Below are 21,353 nucleotides of genomic sequence, written 5' to 3'. Positions count from 1 at the left end.
TTGCAGCTGAACTCTCTACATGATGGTTTCTTTGTAGCTGAACTCTCTACAAGGTGACTTCGTCCAGCTGATCTCTCTACGGGGTGATTTGTTTCTAGCTGAACTCTCTACAGGTGATTTGTTTGCAACTAAACTCTCTACATGGTGGTTTCTTTGTAGCTGAACTCCCTACATGATGGTTTCTTTGTAGCTGAACTCTCTACAAGGTAACTTCTTCTCTACAGGGTGATTTGTTGTAGTTGAATTGTCTACAAGGTGGTTTGTTTGAGGCTGAACTCTCTACATGGCGGTTTTTTTGTAGCTGAACTCTCTACAGAGTGATTTGTTTGCAGCTGAACTCTCTACATGATGGTTTCTTTGTAACTGAACACTCTACAAGGTGACTTCTTCTAGCTGATCTTTCTACAGGGTGAATTGTTTGTAGCCGAACTATCTACAAAGTAACTTCTTCTATCTGATCTCTCTACAGGGTGATTTGTTTGTAACTGAACTCTCTACATAATGGTTTCTTTGTAGCTGAACTCTCTACAAGGTGACTTCTTCTAGCTGATCCCTCTACAGGGGGATTTATTTGTAGCTGAACTCTCTACAAGTGATTTATTTTGCAGCTGAACTCTTTATGTGGTGGTTTCTTTGTAGCTGAACTCTCTACAAGATGACCTCTTCTAGCTGATCTCTCTACAGGGTTATTTGTTTCTAGCTGAACTCTCTACAGGTGATTTTTTGCAGCTAAACACTCTACATGGTGGTTTCTTTGTAGCTGAACTCTGTACATGATGGTTTCTTTGTAGCTGAACTCTTTACAAGGTGACTTCTTCTAGCTGATCTTTCTACCGGGTGATTTGTTTGCAGCTGACCTTTCTACATGGTGGTTTCTTTGTTGCTGAACTCTCTACAAGGTGAATTCTTTTACCTGATCTCTCTACAGGGTAATTTGTTTGTAACTGAACTCTGTACAAGGTGCGTTTTTGTGGGTGATCTCACTGCAGGTTGATTTGTTTGTAGCTGAACTCACTAAAGGGCGATTTGCTTGTAGCTGAACTCCTTGCATCTAGTTTCTAGCTGATCTCTCTACAGGGTGATTTGTTTGTAGCTGATCTCTCTACAAGTTGATTTGTGTGTAGCTGATCTCTCTGCAGGTTGATTTATTTGTAGCTGATCTCTCTACAGTGTAATTTGTTTGTAGCTGAACTGTCTATTAGGTGATTTGTTTGTAGCTGATCTCTCTGCAGGTTGATTTGTTTTAGCTGAACTCTCTACAGGGTGATTTACTTGTAGCTGAACTCCTTACATTGTGTCTAGTTTCTAGCTGATCTCTCTACAGGGTGATTTGTTTGTAGCTGATCTCTCTACAAGTTGATTTGTGTGTAGCTGATCTTTCTACAGGTTGATTTGTTTGTAGCCGATCTCTCTACAGGGTAATTTGTTTGTAGCTGAACTCTGTACAAGGTGCTTTTTTGTAGGTGATCTCACAGCAGGTTGATTTTTTAGTAGCTGAACTCACTAAAGGGTGATTTGCTTGTAGCTGAACTGCTTACATTGTGTCTAGTTTCTAGCTGATCTCTCTACAGGGTGATTTGTTTGTAGCTAATCTCTCTACAAGTTGATTTGAGTGTAGCTGATCTCTCTACAGGGTGATTTGTTTGTAGCTAATCTCTTTACAAGTTGATTTGAGTGTAGCCGATCTCTCTACAGGGTAATTTGTTTGTAGCTGAACTGTCTATAAGGTGATTTGTTTGTAGCTGATCTCTCTGCAGGTTGATTTGTTTTAGCTGAACTCTCTACAGGCTGATTTACTTGTAGCTGAACTCCTTACATTGTGTCTAGTTTCTAGCTGATCTCTCTACAGGGTGATTTGTTTGTAGCCGATCTCTCTACAGGGTAATTTGTTTGTAGCTGAACTCTCCATAAGGTGATTTGTTTGCAGATGAACTCTCTACATGGTGGTTTCTTTGTTGCTGAACTCTCTACAGGGTGTTTTGCTTGTAACTGAACTGTCTGCAGGGTGATTTGTTTCTAGCTTATCTCTCTACAGGTTGATTTGTGTGTAACTGGTCTCTCTACAAGCTGGTTTGTTTCTAGCTGATCTCTCTGCAGGTTGATTTGTTTGTAGCTGATCTCTCTACAAGTTGATTTGTTTGTTGCTGATCACTCTAAAAGTTGATTTGTTTGTAGCTGAACTCTCTGCAAAGTGTTTTGTTTGTAGCTGACCTCTCTTCAGGGTAATTTGTTTCTAGCTGATTGCTCTACAGGTTGATTTGTTTGTAGATAAACTCTCTACAGGGTAATTTGCTTGTAGCTGAACTCCTTACATTGTGTCTAGTTTGTAGCTGATCTCTCTACAGGGTGATTTGTTTGTAGCTGATCTCTATACAAGTTGATTTGTGTGTAGCTGATCTCTCTGCAGGGTGATTTGTTTGTAGCCGATATCTCTACAAGGTAATTTGTTTGTAGCTGAACTATCTATAAGGTGATTTGTTTGTAGCTGATCTCTCTGCAGATTGATTTGTTTTAGCTGAATTCTCTACAGGGTGATTTGTTTCTAGCTTATCTCTCTACAGGTTGATTTGTGTGTATTATCTCTCTACAGGTTGATTTGTGTGTAACTGATCTCTCTACAAGCTGATTTGTTTGTAGCTGATCTCTCTGCAGGTTGATTTGTTTCTAGATGATCTCTCTACAGGTTGATTTGTTTGTTGCTATCGCTCTAAAGGTTGATTTGTTTGTAGCTGAACTCTCTGCAAAGTGTTTTGTTTGTAGTTGATCTGTCTACAAGATGATTTTTTGTAGCTGACCTCTCTTCAGGGTGATTTGTTTCTAGCTGATATCTCTACAGGGTGATTTTTTGTAGCTGACCTCTCTTCAGGGTGATTTGTTTCTAGCTGATCGCTCTACAGGTTGGTTTGTTTGTCGCTGACTACAGGGTGATTTGCTTGTAGCTGAACTCCTTATATTGTGTCTAGTTTCTAGCTGATCTCTCTACAGGGCGATTTGTTTGTAGCTGATCTCTCTACAAGTTGATTTGTGTGTAGCTGATCTCTCTGCAGGTTGATTTGTTTTAGCTGAACTCTCTACAGGGTGATTTGCTTGCAGCTGAACTCCTTACGTTGCGTCTAGTTTCTAGCTGATCTCTCTACAGGGTAATTTGTTTGCAGCTGAACTCTCTATAAGGTGATTTGTTTGTAGCTGATCTCTCTGCAGGTTGATTTGTTTTAGCTGAACTCTCTACAGGGTGATTGCTTGTAGCTGAACTCCTTACATTGTGTCTAGTTTCTAGCTGATGTCTCTACAGGATGATTTTTTTATAGCTGATCTCTCTACAAGTTGATTTGTGTGTAGCTTATCTCTCTACAGGTAGATTTGTGTTGATTTGTTCATTGCTGATCGCTCTAAAGGTTGATTTGTTGTAGCTGAACACTCTGCAAAGTGTTTTATTGTAGCTGATCTCTCTACAGGGTAATTTGTTTGTAGCTGAACTCTCTCCACAGTGACTTGTGTGTAGCTGAATTATCTAGAGAGTGACTTAATTGTAGCTGGATTCTCTACAGGGTGCATGACTTGTTTATAGCTGAACTTTCTTCAGTGTGACTTGTAATGTTCTGAATCTCTATAGTGATATATTTGCTTAACTCTCCACAAACTGTCTATAAGATTAACTGTTTGCAGCTGAACTCCCTACAGAATAACTTGTGATGTAATAAAATTCTATAATGGAGTAAATAAATTAGCCGAATGCTCTATTAGGGTGACTGTTCTATTAGAGTATCTCGATCTCGCATTTGCTACACAGAGTTGGCTTTAGAATCATAACTCAGTGGTTTGTAATCCGATTTTTCTGTACTACTGCAAGGACTTTCTATGAAGACTATTCCAGCTATACACCGATTTTCAGCTCATTGCTCTAAGCGGTTTGCCTAGTAGGCGTGAAAACTAATACTTTTTTATTCCTAAAAATCGATCGCGTAATTGTGACACAGGTTGGATTTTGTGTCATATCTCCGTGGTCTTTATCTCGATTCCTTTCAAACCACCAAAAGGCACTCCTACGATGGTTACTCCATCTACATAGCAATTTTCAACTCATTCCATGAAGCGGTTTACCCTGTAGGTGTGATAACAAAATCGAGCTTGTTTTACGCGAATAATCGGTCATAACTCCTGAACCATTCATCGGATTTGCACCAAATTTGATGCTAGGATTCGCCATTGGATTTTCTTTCTGTGTGCCAAATTTCAGGGCGATCGGAGTGCGCGTTTGCTTGTTATAGCAATTTTTGCAAGTGTGCGAAAAGACGAAGAAGAAAAAAAAAACGAAACTTTGGCAGCTCGTATCTCGGAAATGGCTGGAGCGATTTCCTTCAAATTTGGAATGTAGACTCCCCTGGCTGGTGGGCAACTGTGTAGCAAATTTGGTTCCAATCGGATAAGTGATCACTGAGATACAAAAGTGTGAAAATGACGTTTTCGTTCTTCCTGTCAATATACTCACGGGTGTGGCGCGCCGGCTTCTTGGGCCGCACGACACACTACCGTGTGACAATCACCAACAACTACCATAATTATAATTATTAAATATATTACCACTTACTTTGTAATCACTGCTGATCTTAAGTATTATTGATACCACCAAAAGGAAACAAGCAAACACAGTCAACAAGTACCAAGTGTTGCATAGTGCACTAACATCTCGCCAACTCAGTTGCTTCTTGTGATAAGCCAAGAAATGTAACTTCACATCCTATAAAATGGAAACATTTTGCAATTATATACAAAGTACATAGACATTAAGAAAAGCTGTACTTTTATATTTTAGATTTCTGAATTTGTACTAGTAATAGCATGGGTAGCAGTGAAATTTGGGATAAATATCACGAGTGTTGTATTGGAAATGGGGATAAATTTCACGAAGCGAAGCCGAGTGAAATTTACCATTTCCAATACAACAAGAGTGGTATTTATCCCAAATTTCACTGCTACCCATGCTATTCCCAGTTAATACCATACTCGCTGCATGTACGCATGCTGTACATTAGCTTTGCCATGTACGCAATTTGTCACTATGTACTAAACACGCTTCGACACTAATTGGCGCTACATTGTTAACATAAATTCTAGCCAATGAAATTACAATTATAATTTTTTCACTGCTGTCAGTGAAATACGGGATAAATTTCACTGCTACTATTGAGACTTTTGTATGGGCAGTGAAACAGGTATGGTATTAACAGTAGGAATTGAACAGACTGTTTAGTCTGGCAGTGTGTATATTATAGTGCATGATATGAAACTTACTTACATTTGCTCTACATGCAGAGAAGGATCTAAAGAGAGGACATGAGCCTTCTTTGAAATGAAAGATTGATATACTCAAATAGAACCATCAAATATACTCTTATAGAGTATAAGTACGTAAAAGGAAAAATTAGGAATTTTTAAGAGATCTTAGAAAAAAGTTGGGAAACAAGGGAGGTCACCTACGCCTACAAATGAGGTTTACATGTACAATTAAACCAAGTTACTATAGGAGCTATTAATTATGCAGGCATTAGTTAGAAATGTTAGTGAGCATTAACTGTAGTTTACACATGCACAGTGTTCAACACGTGCCTCCTAGTGTGAACAGCATGACTTGTTAGTTGGTAAGGGTGAGCCATCATGCCACAGACAAAGAGAACAAAAGGACGAATCCCTCCCTCCCTCCCATCCCATTGGATTGTATAAGGGTTACTCTGTCACCAAATGGGCCACCAGTTTACAAAATCATGATCGCATGCTTATATCTGATGTGTTTTTTATACATGTGGTTGTGTATTATATGTATAGTTTGTTATTGCAGAAACAAGCAAGTCAATTACATTGCCTGAGGAATCGACACCCAGTCAAGGCTTTGAGTAACCCAATGTGTGCAGTAAGAAGAGCACAAAATGGGAGGACTGGTTGGCGTTACCTAGTGTGTTCAACAAGCTATAACCACAGCTCATGAATGAGTAACTGTAGACATGTGCATGCAGCTGTAATAGCAATGGGGTCACATAAAAAAATTTTAAAAATTAAAAAAAAAACACTATATAATACTTTTAGCTAATTAACTCCATAAGAATTTGTTTTATCCATTATTTTGATTCACTGTAGGTTACATAGGAATGCATACTTTAACTCTATCATCATGTGTAGTTTCTATTCACTGCAGGTGTCATGTGAGTCAGAAATATTCACATAAGTGGATAATAATAGCACGATGTGAATTTTGGCAATAGCTTGTTAGTGCTAATACTATCCAAAGTCACAGAAGCAGTACTACCAGTGTTATGTACAGTCTGGCAGGAGCCTGTCAGTGTTAAAGCTACCCTCTATGTGCCAGCAAAAGTATCCACCGTCAGAGGTATACCCTACCAAAAACAAAATTTACCAGTCTTAATTCAGTCTGGCAGGAGTCTGTCAGTGCTAATACTTCCCTGTATGCCTAAACAGTATCCTGTGTCAGAGTTAAGTGTGAGTATAGGCATGGCTGAATACAAGGTGGCAGGTGTGTGCCTGCCCATGATTCAGCATCTCCATTCTGACTAGTCAGATGTGATAGTGCGAGAACTCTAATATGGTCTGCCTCCCTGTATACTAAGTGATGCCTGATACACCCAAGCTATGTCAAAAGTCTGAAAATTCCCCCTTTGCCATTCAAAAGTATTCACCAACCCATCTAATTAATATACATATAAGTTCCCAATTTAAGTCCCAGCCTACAATTTTGGTTAGGTTTTCCCATGGCAGACAGAGTCCTTGTACAACTACCAACCCCGCCACCATTAGATGACTGTGGTGGATAAACCAATCAGTAACACCTGTGTGGGAGAAAGATTGGTGACAAGTATGTTAGAGGTGAGCAAACTACATTAAATATAGTAATGAACATTGAATCCGTAATTCAGTCATGGTTATAAACTGAAGTGGGGATTAAATTTTCACTAGTATATCTGCAGGTGTAGGCAACCTCCCTTGTTTCCTTGCTTTTTTTCTATGATCCCTATAGCTAATTAAACTTAAAATTCCTAATTTTTTGTTTGTTTAATTTTTTTTGTAACATTATTATGACTGGTAAACTCACGCATACCGCATCAAAAGAAATCAGAATGCTAGAGTTAATGTTTTCATCTGAATGCAAGCCAATTATTGTCCCAGCTATTACTGACTGATAAGTGGCCATTACTCTTCACTTTCAGCTATGTTCAGCCCATTTCAAAGCACTACAAATGATGAACAATAGGAGAAACACCTAGGCAGCTGTTACGGAAAACACAGACAATTCCTGTAGGGAAGCCATTGCGCTAGCTACCACAAATCGACACTTTGAGCAAAGAAATGGGATACAAAGGAGGATAAAGGTAACTTAGGTAAGTCCATGATGCGTGCATTGTACATACTGCAGTATGCCAAAAGGCATGTCTCTGGACAAAGAGATGTCAAACAGTGAAAGAATAAAGCCCGTAGCCTTAGCCATTACTGAGTTTGTGTTTGTATGAAGGCATTAGTCAGTTGGTCAGTCAGTGTATCAGTCAGTCAGTCAGTCTGTAGAAAATTCAACAAAATAAATTTGTAGCAACTATTTTGGAAGTGTTTCAGGTTGTACTGAAGCACTTTAAGCTTGGTTATACCTAACCAATACTGCCAAGGCAGTATTGTGAGGCTGCTTTTAGGGTGATATTTTTGACCAGATTAGCCCAAACTCTAATGTACAGTACTACTGTACTGTATGATGCACATAAATCATTCGTCATACAAGTGATAATTGTTGGAAATGATGTGGAGCTTTCAATTTCAGGGTTATCCATTTCCATTGGAGAAAAATACTTCCTAACCAGATGTTGCAATGTGAACTATACAACTATGAACTAATATGTACTACTAGTCTTCATTTCACATTCTGCCATTGCATGTTTGTATGTGTGGCTCCACTAGTGGCTTTACTGGCTGACAGAGACTTAAAACATTTCATTATTAGTTTGACTTTTCTATACTTACTACCCATGAATACTCTACATACAAGCTTGCTGATAGTATTTACAGATAAATAACATGTGTGTGCACACACATCCATTCTACACCCACACAAATACAAACACACACTACACACAGATATACACGCACGCACGCACGCATGTACGCACGTACGCACGCACGCACGCACACACACAAACACTAAGCAAATCCTCCAGCAGTCATGTGAAACACAGCTATTTCCACCAAGCGAACCAGCACTGGGATACCCTTGCATCACTCAGCACTCGAATCTTGTGCAGGAATATTTCACTTGGGGCAAGACTAGCAATCCACAGGAGAACTGTCCAGGTCTCTCAAAGAGAGGCCGCAGAACCCAAACCTCCACAATGACTCCGATGCCATTAAACAAGAAAAGTTCAATTGCCATAATGGGTATTTGTTTACCCAGTTAACACCAGGTGCCTACATTGATGTTCCCATTGGGTATGCTACTTCCCCAGATGACAACAGACCACCAGGTCTCCATTATACAACTGTCTAGACTGGAGCAATGTGAGTAAAGAGTCTTGTTCAAGGAATCAACAACAACAGCAACTTGGCATAACCAGGCATTGAACCTGGAATGTTTCAATTACCACACCAGCCACTTAGCAATGCAGCCACGCACACACACGCGCACACACACACACACACACACACAAACACACACAAACACACACACAAACACATACTTTTAATAATTTTATTAAGTTTATTGCACTGATAATGTAAAGAATGAAATTGATTGTTGAGAATATCAGGACAAAAATATCCAGAGTAGTGCCTCTCCTGTATCTATCACAACTTCTTTTTAATTCAGAGTCTAATTTCACGCCAACTTTCATGTGACTGCTGAGGAAGTCATTACTAATGATAACATCTACATGATGAACAGCTTGTATTGCATTGTCATGTTCCACCGTCTCTATCTGATAAAATGCATCAAGGACAAAGCTGAATGTTATCTCTTTAATTCTAAAATGTACAAATAATAATATACAGACTTACATTTATTTATATACAAGCATTCTGCATATGCATAATAATAGGTACAGTACATATATATAAGTACAAGGAATTTTCAACTAGAGTAGGGACCATAGCACATCAATAAAAAGTACTGAAACAAGAGTAGTGCACGATATTAAATCACAGTAAAACAATAAGTATTATATCTCTACTGTGCTCAAGATACCATAATGGAAATGTACAGTAGGGATATAACACTTCTTATTGTTTTACTGTGATTTAATATTGTGCACTACTCCAGCTTGTTTCAGTACTTTTATCAATGTGCTATGGTTCCTTCTCTAGTTGAAAATTCCAAAATTTTTTGTATACTTGTTTGCTAACTTTTATTGCAAAATAAAATTATTATGACTGATGAAATCACGCATACTGCATCAAAAGAAAGAAATGGTGCCATGCACCCCAGCTTTTAATTATCGTCTGAAAAGTGAAGCTTCATTGTCGGCTACATTTAACCCATTACACAGCATTACAAATAAAGAATTGTTCAAAAAGCACCTCTGCAATCAAAGTAGCCACTATGAAAAATACAGACAATTTCCATTACGAAGGGAAGCCATCACGCGCTACTACCAAATCAACACCCTTCGCTGTCAGCAAAGATGAATGGGACACAAAGGAGGACACTGGTAATTCCATGAAGTATGCAATGTACATACTGTCATATGCCAAAAGTAGGGATGAGCCTATTTTGCTTTTTTTCCAACCTATTTTTCTTTCCAGCAATTCTTTTATTTTTTACCTATTTTGCTCAATATTTTGCTTGAAATTTTTCTATTTTGCTGAGCATCAGTAAAAGTTAATCGTAGTATCTCAAGCTTACAAACATGTGTGACTGCTCTATTAGAATATTTCGTATCTTTAGTCACCATTTGCTATGAGCATAATATGTTGTCCTATACTATGTGTGACTGTTCTATTAGAGTATATCAATCTTTTTCATACAAAATATGCTAAGTTGCCATTCCTTGGTGCCCATTTTTCCAATTTTCCACCTATTTTCCTAGCATTTTGCTCTTTGCTTTTACCAACATATTTTTCCAAAAAATTTGCTGGCAAAATTGGCACATCCCTAGCCAAAAGGCACGTGTCTGGCTAAAGTGACATCAAACAGTGAAAAAATCAAGCCCATAGCCTTAGCTGTTATCGAGTTATGCTTGTCTGAAGGCATCAGTCAGCGTCTCGGTCAGTCAGTCAGTCACCAGAAAATTTCATTTAATATATTTTTAAATAATTCATAGAAACTTATTGAAAACTTTTCAGGTTGATCTGAAGGCCTTATTGGTCTTAGTTTTATATAACCAATACTGCTTCATCATCATCAAGGAACGTTGAGGCTGGTTTTTGGGTGATGCTTTTTCATGGGCCATGCCCAAACCTTTGTACAGTACTATTGTACTGTGTGCACACTATATATATATATATATATATCAAGACACATGGTAGTGTGTCGGGTGGCCCAACAAGCCGGCGCATCACACCATGAGTATATTGACAGGAAGAATGAAAACGTGATTTTCACACATATGTAGCTCTGTAATCCCTTATCCAATTGGAACCAAATTTACCACAGAAGTGCCCGCCAGGAATGAGAGTCTACACACCAAATTTGAAGAAAATCTCCCACGCCATTTCTGCGATACAGGCGGCCAAAATTTCATTTTAGTTTCTTCATTTTTTCTTTAACTTTCTTCGCTCACTTTGCAAAATCTTCCATATGCATGCTCCAATCAAACTGAAATTTTGCACACGAAACGGGCTCATTAAAGTTGATCTCAATATCAAATATGGTAGGAATTGGAAGAATATTCACAGAGTTATGACTGATCGTTTGCATAAAATAAGGTCAAATTTCTGTCACACCCACAGAGTAAATCCCTTGGAGGAATAAGTTGACAATTGCTATGTAGATCGAGTAACCATCGTAGGAGGACCTTTTGTGGTTTGAAAGGAATCGAGATAAAGACCATGGAGATATGACACAAAATCCAACCTGTGTCACAATTAATATGCAATCGAGTTTCGTGAATAAAAATATTAGTTTCTCACCTACCAGGTAAACCGCTTAGAAGAGTGAGCTGATGACCAGTATGTAGATGGAGTAATCATCATAGAAAGTCCATAGAGTAGTATAGAAGAATTGGAGTAAACACCACTGAGTTAAAATGTGAGATCCAACTATGTGTAGCAAGTGAGCGACAGTCACCCTATTAGAGCATTCAGTTTGTATGTAGTTCAACTTACTTGCATATAGTTAATTCATTGTGTTCTATTATTACAATAATGATGGTTTTTATTCATTTGATGCTGTTTTTGTTGTTGAAGAAAAAAAGCACAGGACTTCATAGCTACCAGCAACTAGATGCACTGTAGATAAACTGGATGGAGAGTTCAACTACAAACAAGTCACACTATCAGGAGTTCATCTAACCCATGAGAGTTCAGTTACATACTAGATATCTACATAGACAAACAAGTCACCCAGTAAAGAGTTTAACTACAAACAAATCGCCCTGTAAACAGTTCATTATGATCAATAGAAAGTTCAGCTACAAACAAGTCATCCAGTAGAGAATTCAGCCACAAAAAGTAACGCTGTAGAACGTTTAGCTAAAAACCAATCACCCTGTGGAGAGTTCAATTACAACTAAGCCACCCTGTAAGAGAGTTCAGCACATGCATCTTGTATTATAGAGAATTTAGCTAGAAATATGTTACCTGTAGAGAGTTCAGCTACAAACAAGTCATACAGTACAGAATTCAGCTACAAACAAGTCACCTGTAGAGAGTTCAGCTACAAACATGTTACCCAGTAGAGAATTCAGCTACAAACAGGTCACCCTCTAGAAAGTTCAGCTACAAACAAATCATCTGTATCATTTACAAAAGTCACCGAGTGGAGTGTTCAGCTACAAACAAGTTACCTTTAGAGGGTTCAGCTACAAACAAGCTAGCCAGTAGAGAGTTCAGCTACAAACAAGTCACCCAGTAGAGAGTCCAGCTACTAACAAATCACCTTGTGTAGTGTTCAGCTACAAACAAATCACCTTGTATAAAGTTTAGCTAAAAGCTAGTCACCCGGAAGAGAATTCAGTTACAAACAAGTGATATAGTAGAGTTCAGCAACTTCTGTAACTAAGTTATGCTGTAGATTAAAGTAACCACAGTAACATAACTAGTTACATAGTAATTTGTAACAAGGATTATCTGTCCAATATTGCAACAAGTTGGATAGTTACATTCTGTTGGCCTGTTGAGATAAGTTCATTATATGTTAAACTCTACTACTGCTTTACATCTTGTTTGTAGATATACAAATTTAAAAAAAAGTGATACCTAATCCAAAACAGCCCAGCTATAAAAAAAGGGTGCGGCCCCAAAAATCCAAAGATGTGAAATCCAAATTGGTGGCCAAGAAATAGCTGTGATGGTATAGGGAAATGGAAAAAATTTTAATAACAACAATTTGTGTGAATTTGTATTAGGAGGAGGCACCACAAATTCACATGAATTTTCGTCATTAAAATTTTTGCCAAGACCTAAAATGCAAAAGTACATTATACAACAGCGCAGCAGAAAATATCAATACCTAAATAAGTCAGCATAAGCCAAAATGCCTTAGCATTAATCCTTAAATATATTGTTGATATTTATTCCATCAAGAACTTCAGCAACAACAGAATCATTGTTGACATTAGATGCTGGATCAGAAAATGCGAGTGAACATCTAGAAAATGTGCATCCTTTTAGTATAATGGTTGGTACAGGTTTGCTTGAACCTTGATCAAGGGTACAATGGCTTTCGTGTACAGCAACAGTACCTTTTTCTTGAACTGTCAAAAGAATTGATGTTGCAGAAGCTTCATTGTTAGCTCAACACTGGATATATCAACCAGTTGGGCTTCTGGGATTTGCTCATAACGATGTAATCCATCAACTGATCTGTGCCCAGTTCGTTCTTTGAATAATTTCTCGGGCACTCCTACCTGGTACATTGTGGTAGCTCCTCCAGCTCTAAGTCTATGATTGCTTCAGTATATTTACCTAACACTCCAGCTTCTTAGCACATTTCCTTCAGCATGGCACCATACCGGTTTCTACTGATAGGTAATGTGGAATACCATGGCATTGATGGATCTTCTGATTTGTTGTGTAGTGGAGTCAAATAGAAAGCATCTCTTTTACTTGCTTCTGCTGGTATCAAACTTAAATACTTGTCAAGTATTTTACATGACATTTGCCAGGATTCTTAACATTCTTGTACTGCCTAACAATCTTGTTTTCAAGGTTAAGTGGTGTAAAGTTACCTGGTCGATTCTTAGAGCCATGCTCACAACATACATAACAGCCCAATTCCTTTCCATCAACAACACTACAATGTAGTTTCTCGAGATAACTTTAGATCTCTTTGCTCTTGTCCACCTTGTAAACAAAAAAATTTACCATTGCAATAGAAAATTACTCATAACAGACCCTTAGGTGTATCCAGATTTATTGTTCTTTCCTACAATAGATCCTCTTCATAATTGTGGTGAAAGTACTGGTGTCTGCTTGATCTCAGTTACAATGACTTTTTATGTAATCGTTTAAAAACTGAATCACAAACCTTCTTAAGGAGCTTGTAGTGGGAATCTTGAAACAAGTTAAAGGAGTAAAGTGGTCACAGATATTATGTCACTCCAATCCAGAAGGGATTACGTGTAAACTGCTGGATGTTAGGCTTTTGAAATTGTCTATTATTGTTTTGAGCAATGCTCCACAATTTCCCCTATTATGTTCTCTAGTTGTGTCCCACTATGCTCCAAATATGCTCATATAAAATTGTGTCTTGACTGCTCTAGTAGAGCATCTAATGCATCTGTGAATGTTCTATTAGGATATTTCAAAATGCGGTGACTGTTCTATTAGAGTATATGTGATCTTTAACGAATGACAATGTAGCTGTAAATCAAATTTTTACCATGTTTGCATACTATCCCGTTTTGCATCATGCAAAATAGGTGGAGTTTCAGCTTCTCCGATAACCAATGCACAAACATTGTGCTTATTATGCTGGCATTATACTCAATGCTTTTGGCTACTCACTATGCCCCAAGTTATGCTGGCATAATCAGCACAGGCCTACCAGGTGTATATTCTTTGCCATTATATTTTCTTGCTTCTGTTATAAATTTACAAAGCCATTCGCAAATAACATTAATTTTTTGTCTTCATTCATAAAGATACTCTGCGACAATATATCTTCAGGATTTCTCTCTTTGCCATACTTCAAAGTAAGCATTCCAATATTTAATTTTAAAAATCTCCATATATTCCCCAATAGAACTCTGGAACAAAATAACAATGTGCATTTAACTTAGGATTGCTCTGTCATCCGAGCTCCAATGGTGATAAAACTCATTTTGGGATTTGTCCATATGCTGATCATCATGGAAATCTTAGTTTTATTGTGCGTGTGTATACATCTAAGTGAGTTTTATATCATTTTGATGCCTTGTAATGTATGAGTATGAGGAATACTTTGAAACTTTAAAAAACGTATTGTAGTATCTGATGCAGCCAAATGGGCCTGCCATTACATTATGCTACACTTGAACTAAATAACTCTATGTAATTCTATTACGCATAACATCAGTAACTTATGTAATAAGTTTAGTTGAGATATCATGGTGTATGTAGGAGTTGATGTGTTTTTTAAAATAACACAAATATGGCTTTAACGGGCATGAAGATGTACATTTGTACAAACTGCTATGTAACTTTATTCTTTACCTGAAATAAAACCAAAATATGAAGTATGCATGAGGTACCATATAGATTGACCGACTTAATGCATTTTAATTTTAATTTACATCTAACAAAGATGGAGTTCACTACTTTAGAGGATGTACTTGTATAACCATAAAATTCAATTTTTGTAAAGAGTATGAGTAAACCAATTTCTGTTTAAAATTTCAGGTAAATGGCAGTAGTAGTTAGTGAGCTATGAATTTTACAAAAAATTGGTTCGTTTTGGAGGTTAATGGCTTGGTGCACTGTAACATACAAAGATTGCTGAGATTCAATAAACTCTGAAGTTACTCTCATTACATGTATAAACTTGCAGCTAGAAGCAACTGCCATTTCAAGACAGTCCAGGTTGCTAGATGGCTTCGTAATTCAATTGTGTCATTTTACCTTTAAAATGTATGGGGAGCCCAGAAGAAGAAAGTATACCTTTTTCAGCTTTAAAGCACGGTGCATGTGAAAGTAGCTAATTCTAACCTAATAAACTATATATTTCTGAGATTGGTAATCAATACTCTATCTATTGAGCATATAAAAAATTATTTACCAAAATTTAAAAATCGGGCTGGAATGCCTATTCAAAGTTATTCACATCCAAGGTGGTAGATTTCGCTGAATTAGGTGGTATTTTGCCTTCCATATGCTTGCTTAACTGCTCACTTGGTACATTAAAATCAAAGCGATCATCTCCATGAGCTTTCCTTGATAGCCCTTCAGGGATATTCTCTGACACCTCATGATTGTCCATCCTGATACGCTTCTGGTGGCTTCATTTTAAACTCAATGGTTTTTTGTTCATTGGTGAGTAATCATTACCAGCCAATCAATCCAAGACAAAAGTGACACTCTTCGTTTCTTATTAACTGGGGTCTTGTTTAGGGCTGGGAAATTATATCGATTGTGAAATTAATCGTGATTGTCTCTGAACATCGTGATGTTGATATGTGTTACCAAATAATCATGATGTTGTGATATCACATGTAAATACGAATTATTACTAAATTCAAAATCATGGCACAAACTGCTGTGGAAGAACACGGTCCAGAAAACAAGTCCACACTTCTGAGACAGTTCAATGTGAGAATAAATCTTATTACATAAGTAAACAGTAAACAGCTTACCTGCTAGAAATCATTACATTTCTAAGGGTACTTTTATTCATTACTTTTATTTGTTATTTAAACAGGGAGACACTATTAAATTGTAACTGCCCATGACTTTAATTGTGTTGAACTTCATCGTGCATTGCTAACATAAGAAACATGCATATACTTTGCTATTGATGTATGTAAGTTATAATCCACCCCAAAAACACCTTCGCTGTAAAAAAGGCGCGCCCAAGAAACTACAAGTACCTGGAACCCAATGTAAAAAACAAAAAGAAAAAACAGCTTAGCTGAAGTGAAAAGTAACTGGTAACTTAAAGAGCTGATATCTGAAGCGGCCAAGAATACAATTACTAAAGTTTAATCCATGCAAGAACACCTTGGCTATAAAACAGGTGTATACATGAAAGTAACTGGCAACTGAAATGGCTGATATCTGAAGCGGCCAAGAATGAATGGTCATATACAACTAATTCAAAAATTTAACACTGAACCTTTATAATTCAGCTGTGTTCTATATTCACTCTTGCTGCATCGTAAAGTAATTTCTTTTAACTCTAATTGGCTGGTAATTTGGCCGCCTTTTTTAATAGTCAGTATAATAGAGCAAAAAAGGCGGCCAAATTACCAGCCAATTAGAGTTAAAAGAAATTACTTTACGATGCAGCAAGAGTGAATATAGAATACAGCTGAATTATAAAGGTTAAGTGTTAAATTTTTGAATTAGTTGTATATGACCATTCATTCTTGGCCGCTTCAGATATCAGCCATTTCAGTTGCCAGTTACTTTCATGTATACACCTGTTTTATAGCCAAGGTGTTCTTGCATGGATTAAACTTTAGTAATTGTATTCTTGGCCGCTTCAGATATCAGCTCTTTAAGTTACCAGTTACTTTTCACTTCAGCTAAGCTGCTTTTTCTTTTTGTTTTTTACATTGGGTTCCAGGTACTTGTAGTTTCTTGGGCGCGCCTTTTTTACAGCGAAGGTGTTTTTGGGGTGGATATCACTCATTTTTGTCAGTGAAAGGTTTTTTTTTTGGAAATGAGCAATTAACATTAATGCAGAATATTATCTTGGAGAGTCAGTAAAATCCATACATAATAATGATTGTTTCATAACACCATAAATTTGGAAGTATGAATTTACGGTGTAGTATGACTGTTCTATTAGAGTAAATTTATCTTTACTGCCTGCACGTGATGAATATATCTCATATCTGTGCATGTTAAATGCTTCAGACACCTAATTAAACTTGCAAGTGCCTAATTAGTTCACAGTTGCTACACAACTATAAATACATTTGTAATTGTTATCATCATAATCATTTATCATGTTATAACCATTTTTTAATATTTTGGTCACAACTTCAGGATTAGAGCAGCAGAGAAAGGAATAGAGGACTCAACCATCAAGACTTGTATATGGGAGATGGAACAGTATTGCGATGGACAATGCCGGTACTAACCCCTCAAGGGTGTTGCAGTACAGTATAGATGCAAGACCAGAGCCTCGATCGTCACCTTTTGACTGTGGTCACAACTTCAGGATTGGAGCAGCAGAGAAAGGAATGGAGGACTCAATCATCAAGACTCGGGGAGATGAAATAGCATTGCCATGGACAATGCCAGCACTAACCCCTCAAGGATGTCACAGTGCAGTATCGATACAACCACTCCAACCAGTGCATAAGACCAGAGCTCAATCATCACCTTTTGACTGAAATTTTTATACTTGATGAAGCAATTAAAATAAAATAGTTGTAGTACTTATACTTTCCTGAGGGAGCATGCCCCCACAGTCTCAGACTCCCTTGCCTGTTAGGCAGAATAATAGGGTTAGGCAGAATAATAGGATTGAGCCTTACTACCACTTTCACCTTTATTCTTGGCCTGAATGTACATATCAGCAGCATACAGTAGCTGTAGATAATGCTAGTTAATGCCCCTAGGCAGAGCTATAGGGGTGGGAATTTTTCCCTACTATCCAGCATACTATCATAGTAGTTCTTCTTGCAGTTCTTTGCCTGGCCATCATCAACTGCTGTCAAAATATTAGTCTCGTCCCCCAGACCCTTCCTCAAGCATGCTTATCACACAAAAATAACTTAGTTTAGCAGTGCACAAACGATTATTCATTGACAGCTTATACTATAATAAAGTACACTTACCGCATTGTTGAACCATGTATACCACCAGATTGACAACTAACACGTGATCTATTTAGGGGAAATCTCATGGAAAGTCCCTAATTACCTTAAGCGGACACTCGTGATACGTGGTTTTAAATTGAATGCTTTAAGAATGTAACTGGATGGTGAGGCGTACTTTAATCGGCTCGTCTCTACTGAGAAACTCGAGCCCCTCGTGAGAAACTACATCGCTTGAGCAACGCTTGAAAAAGTAAGAGTCAAGAATACTGAGGTATTCTATGACATATGCCGGTCTTGATGCTAACGAAACGAGGAGTGAAGTTTGTGCAACGTGTCACATCGCCACACACTGATTCACCGTGTTTGTGCGATAGGGTTTTTGGACCTGTCCACCAGATGTTGAAAGGAAATTCATTCCACCACATGTTGAAAAGAAATTCATTCCAACTTGTGAAGTTATTGGTATACTCATTGTCGGGGTCCATGGGGACATCGATGATCATTTACCAGTCAGCTGTAAGTAATGTCACAACAGAAGGAAAGGAACCATTTCCATATCCCTATGGCATACTGATTTTCCAGGTCAGCCGTTTATGTACACCCAACCACGGAAATGTAGAACTTTGGTTGCAGGTGGAAAATAAACACCTTTTTACTCAGTTACAAGAGATTCACCCAGCTGGGATAAAATGTTGAAGTGAATGTCATTAGTACCTACTTGCGGTTCATCAGGTATTGGACAATTCCAAGTGTCCAGATTATGCAGTTGTCCTCATGTTCAAGTTTACATGTTTAGGCAAGTTCCACAACATCCTATAATTCATTATTATATCAGTGTGGAATAGTGCTTATATAATATTTTTCATATTCCAGGCTTTAGGTGTATTGTATTTAACGCCTGCTTGTTGGTTTTTGCAGGCCATCTGGTCATACCGGTTTATCCACTAGCAGTTGAATGTGATCATGGTACGTATGTAAGTTAAGACCATGCAGGAACAAAGATACAGGTGTCATGAATGTCAGGTCAGTTAACGTTCAGAGGAATTGTATTATTGCAATTGTTCTTGTTGTAGTTATCAATTATCAGTGACCAGTTTGTGATAGCGTACTTTGTTTGACTAATGACCAAATGTTCTGGTTTACTTGCTTACCCAACAGTTATGTTACTCACTTAACCTGCATATGTGATATATTTTTTTAGTTCATTTTGATTATTCATCCTTTATTGGTACAGCCTGGCATATTGATTTTTTGCACATTCTCTTTTTAATTCAGTGCCTGCTGGATTGTTTCATCAGAAGATGTCTTTGGTGTTGCGACCGATGTTCCAGGTCAGTTTGCATGTGTGTTTAATTTAAGGTTGACTTCAGTGCCTGCTCATTCTTTTACAGGTCTTGGTATTGAGTGTCATGAATTTCAGGTCAGTTGACGTACAGAAGAATTGTATTATTGCAATTATTGTTTTTGTAGTTATCAATTATCACTGTATACTAGTGATGTGAATTTGCAGGTCAGTCTACTCAGATGTATCAGGCATAGTGTTGATGGGTTCAAACAAGTATCCAGTGTAGACTGTAATGGCATCAAGGGTGTTAATTTCCAGGTCAGTTTACATGTTGTGATGTTAGTGATTTTTTCCTAGTACCCAGATGTTAAGTGTATTGTATTTAATCCCCACTTGTTATGTTTTTAAAATTATGGTATATCAGTGTAGACAGTGCAACAGTAAGCCTTCTGTGTTGTAGTAACTATTTGTTTCATAATATTATGCTGTTGTCCCGGAATGGCACAATTTTTGGGCAACCAGTGTGAAGTCCAGTGGTACAAACATTGTATTATGACCAAGTTGTGATAGCATACTTTTGTTTGACTAATGTCCTAATGTTCTGGTTTGACTAATGTCCTAATGTTCTGGTTTAACATGCTTACCCAACAGTTATGTCATTCATTCACTTAGCCTGGGATATAATTTTTGTTTATTTTGATTATCCATGCTATTATTGACACAGCCAGGCATATTGATTTTTTGTACATTCTCTTTTAATTCAGTGCCTGCTGGATTGTGTCATCAGATATCGAAACAAGTGTTTTTGGTGTTGCGACCGATGTTCCAGGTCAGTTGCATGAGTGTTTAATTTAAGGTTAACTTCAGTGCCTGCTTATTCTTTTACAGGTCTCAGTATCGTCATGCTGACATACAAGAAATCATCACTATTGTTGGAACTATTTTTAGTCAAGTCTTGATGTGATGTTAATTAACGTTGTTACACATTGTTGTATGTTTACCATATGGCAAGAAATTATCGTGGCCATCATGAAATTTGAATATTGTGTAAGTTGTGTGGAACAACCCCAACTCATACATGGTCACTGGCAAACCACGAAACACATTCGAGCCACAACACCACCAACCACATTCGAGCAATCCATTACAAAATTTTGTTGCACTATTTGCGTGTGCATAATACTTAATGAAAGCCACAACACAAGCTACATGGTACACACTACATAGAGGTGGTAACCCCTAAAGGCTTGTTACCTTTTGTATTCACCTTACCGGCCTTTGTGGTTAATCTATTAATAAATAGAGAATTGAAGAGTATGCTAAAGCACCTTCGCTAGTGATTTTGTTCTTCAAACCATAAGACAACTGGCGATTTATAAACGCTCGCATGGGGTGTGGTACTAAATGGAATTTAAAAGATTTCTGCTTAAAACGCCATTCCTAGGGAACTTACGGTTCAGCACGCTGTCACAACTTGTTTATCAGGCATTAGAGTTTGTGTCCACATCGTGTCTTTAAAAGTTATTGTAGGGATTAGAGGTTTGATTGAAGAAAATACGTGTATAGGCAAACCAGGATTGGATAATGTCAGTGCTAGATGGACTATACAAACACGACTATGTTGACTGGTATAACGTGACGGTAGTTGTAACATAAGGTAGAGAAATAAAGTGAAATATGCCTATTTTTTATTTTGCGATGGTTACTTTTTTATTTTAGTGAGGTCGCAAGAAAACTATGACGACTCCTAAAGATTTTTTATCACACAACGCAATACAAATCTATTGAGAGATGTTGCATAATTTAGGACTAATATTGCAAAACCGGCCCTACACGTAAATAACTCACAGTAGTGGCCGTGCGTCTTTTAATTGGGCGTGCGCTTTGTAGTTTCTTGGCCGCGCGACTCACTACCGTGAGTCTTAATATCGTGATACTTATCACAATCGTGATATGTTGCA

General features: G+C 37.6%; 2 protein-coding genes across 5 annotated transcripts in view; one reads left to right on the top strand and one right to left on the bottom strand.

The window, feature by feature from the left end:
- The window catches only part of LOC136253307 (mucolipin-3-like), a 52,115-nt gene that overhangs the window by 18,244 nt on the left and 12,518 nt on the right, over window positions 1-21,353 (bottom strand). Inside the window, exons 5-6 of the mRNA XM_066045949.1 lie at window positions 8,727-9,009; window positions 4,589-4,738 (exon numbers count right to left, since the gene is read on the bottom strand). Of these exons, the coding sequence (XP_065902021.1) occupies window positions 4,589-4,738; window positions 8,727-9,009 (433 nt within the window). The remainder of the gene's footprint in view (window positions 1-4,588; window positions 4,739-8,726; window positions 9,010-21,353) is intronic.
- On the top strand, window positions 18,009-20,474 carry LOC136253311 (uncharacterized). Of its 4 annotated transcripts, none has more exons than XM_066045959.1 (8): window positions 18,009-18,689; window positions 18,741-18,839; window positions 19,026-19,130; window positions 19,383-19,438; window positions 19,499-19,527; window positions 19,578-19,710; window positions 20,157-20,221; window positions 20,281-20,474. In XM_066045959.1, exons 3-8 carry the CDS (start codon window positions 19,124-19,126, stop codon window positions 20,354-20,356), a joined length of 366 nt encoding a protein of 121 aa, XP_065902031.1. In that variant the 5' UTR covers window positions 18,009-18,689; window positions 18,741-18,839; window positions 19,026-19,123; the 3' UTR covers window positions 20,357-20,474. The 4 variants fall into 4 exon arrangements, with proteins under 4 accessions (XP_065902031.1, XP_065902033.1, XP_065902030.1 ...); XM_066045961.1 differs by having other exon boundaries at window positions 18,014-18,689; window positions 18,741-18,903; window positions 19,578-19,617; XM_066045958.1 differs by having other exon boundaries at window positions 18,014-18,689; window positions 18,741-18,903; window positions 20,281-20,473.

This window comes from Dysidea avara, chromosome 4 (assembly GCF_963678975.1).
Source record: "Dysidea avara chromosome 4, odDysAvar1.4, whole genome shotgun sequence".
NCBI lineage: Eukaryota > Metazoa > Porifera > Demospongiae > Dictyoceratida > Dysideidae > Dysidea > Dysidea avara.
Note: the sequence above shows the minus strand (reverse complement) of the source record. Positions and strands in the feature narration are given on the sequence as shown.

What these genes read in the sequence shown, in the direction of transcription:
- LOC136253311 (XM_066045959.1), top strand. An exon ending in TGTTGCGACCGATGTTCCAG is followed by an intron (nt 19,439 to 19,498) that starts GTCAGTTTGCAT and finishes ATTCTTTTACAG; the next exon opens with GTCTTGGTATTGAGTGTCAT. An exon ending in TTGAGTGTCATGAATTTCAG is followed by an intron (nt 19,528 to 19,577) that starts GTCAGTTGACGT and finishes TTGTTTTTGTAG; the next exon opens with TTATCAATTATCACTGTATA.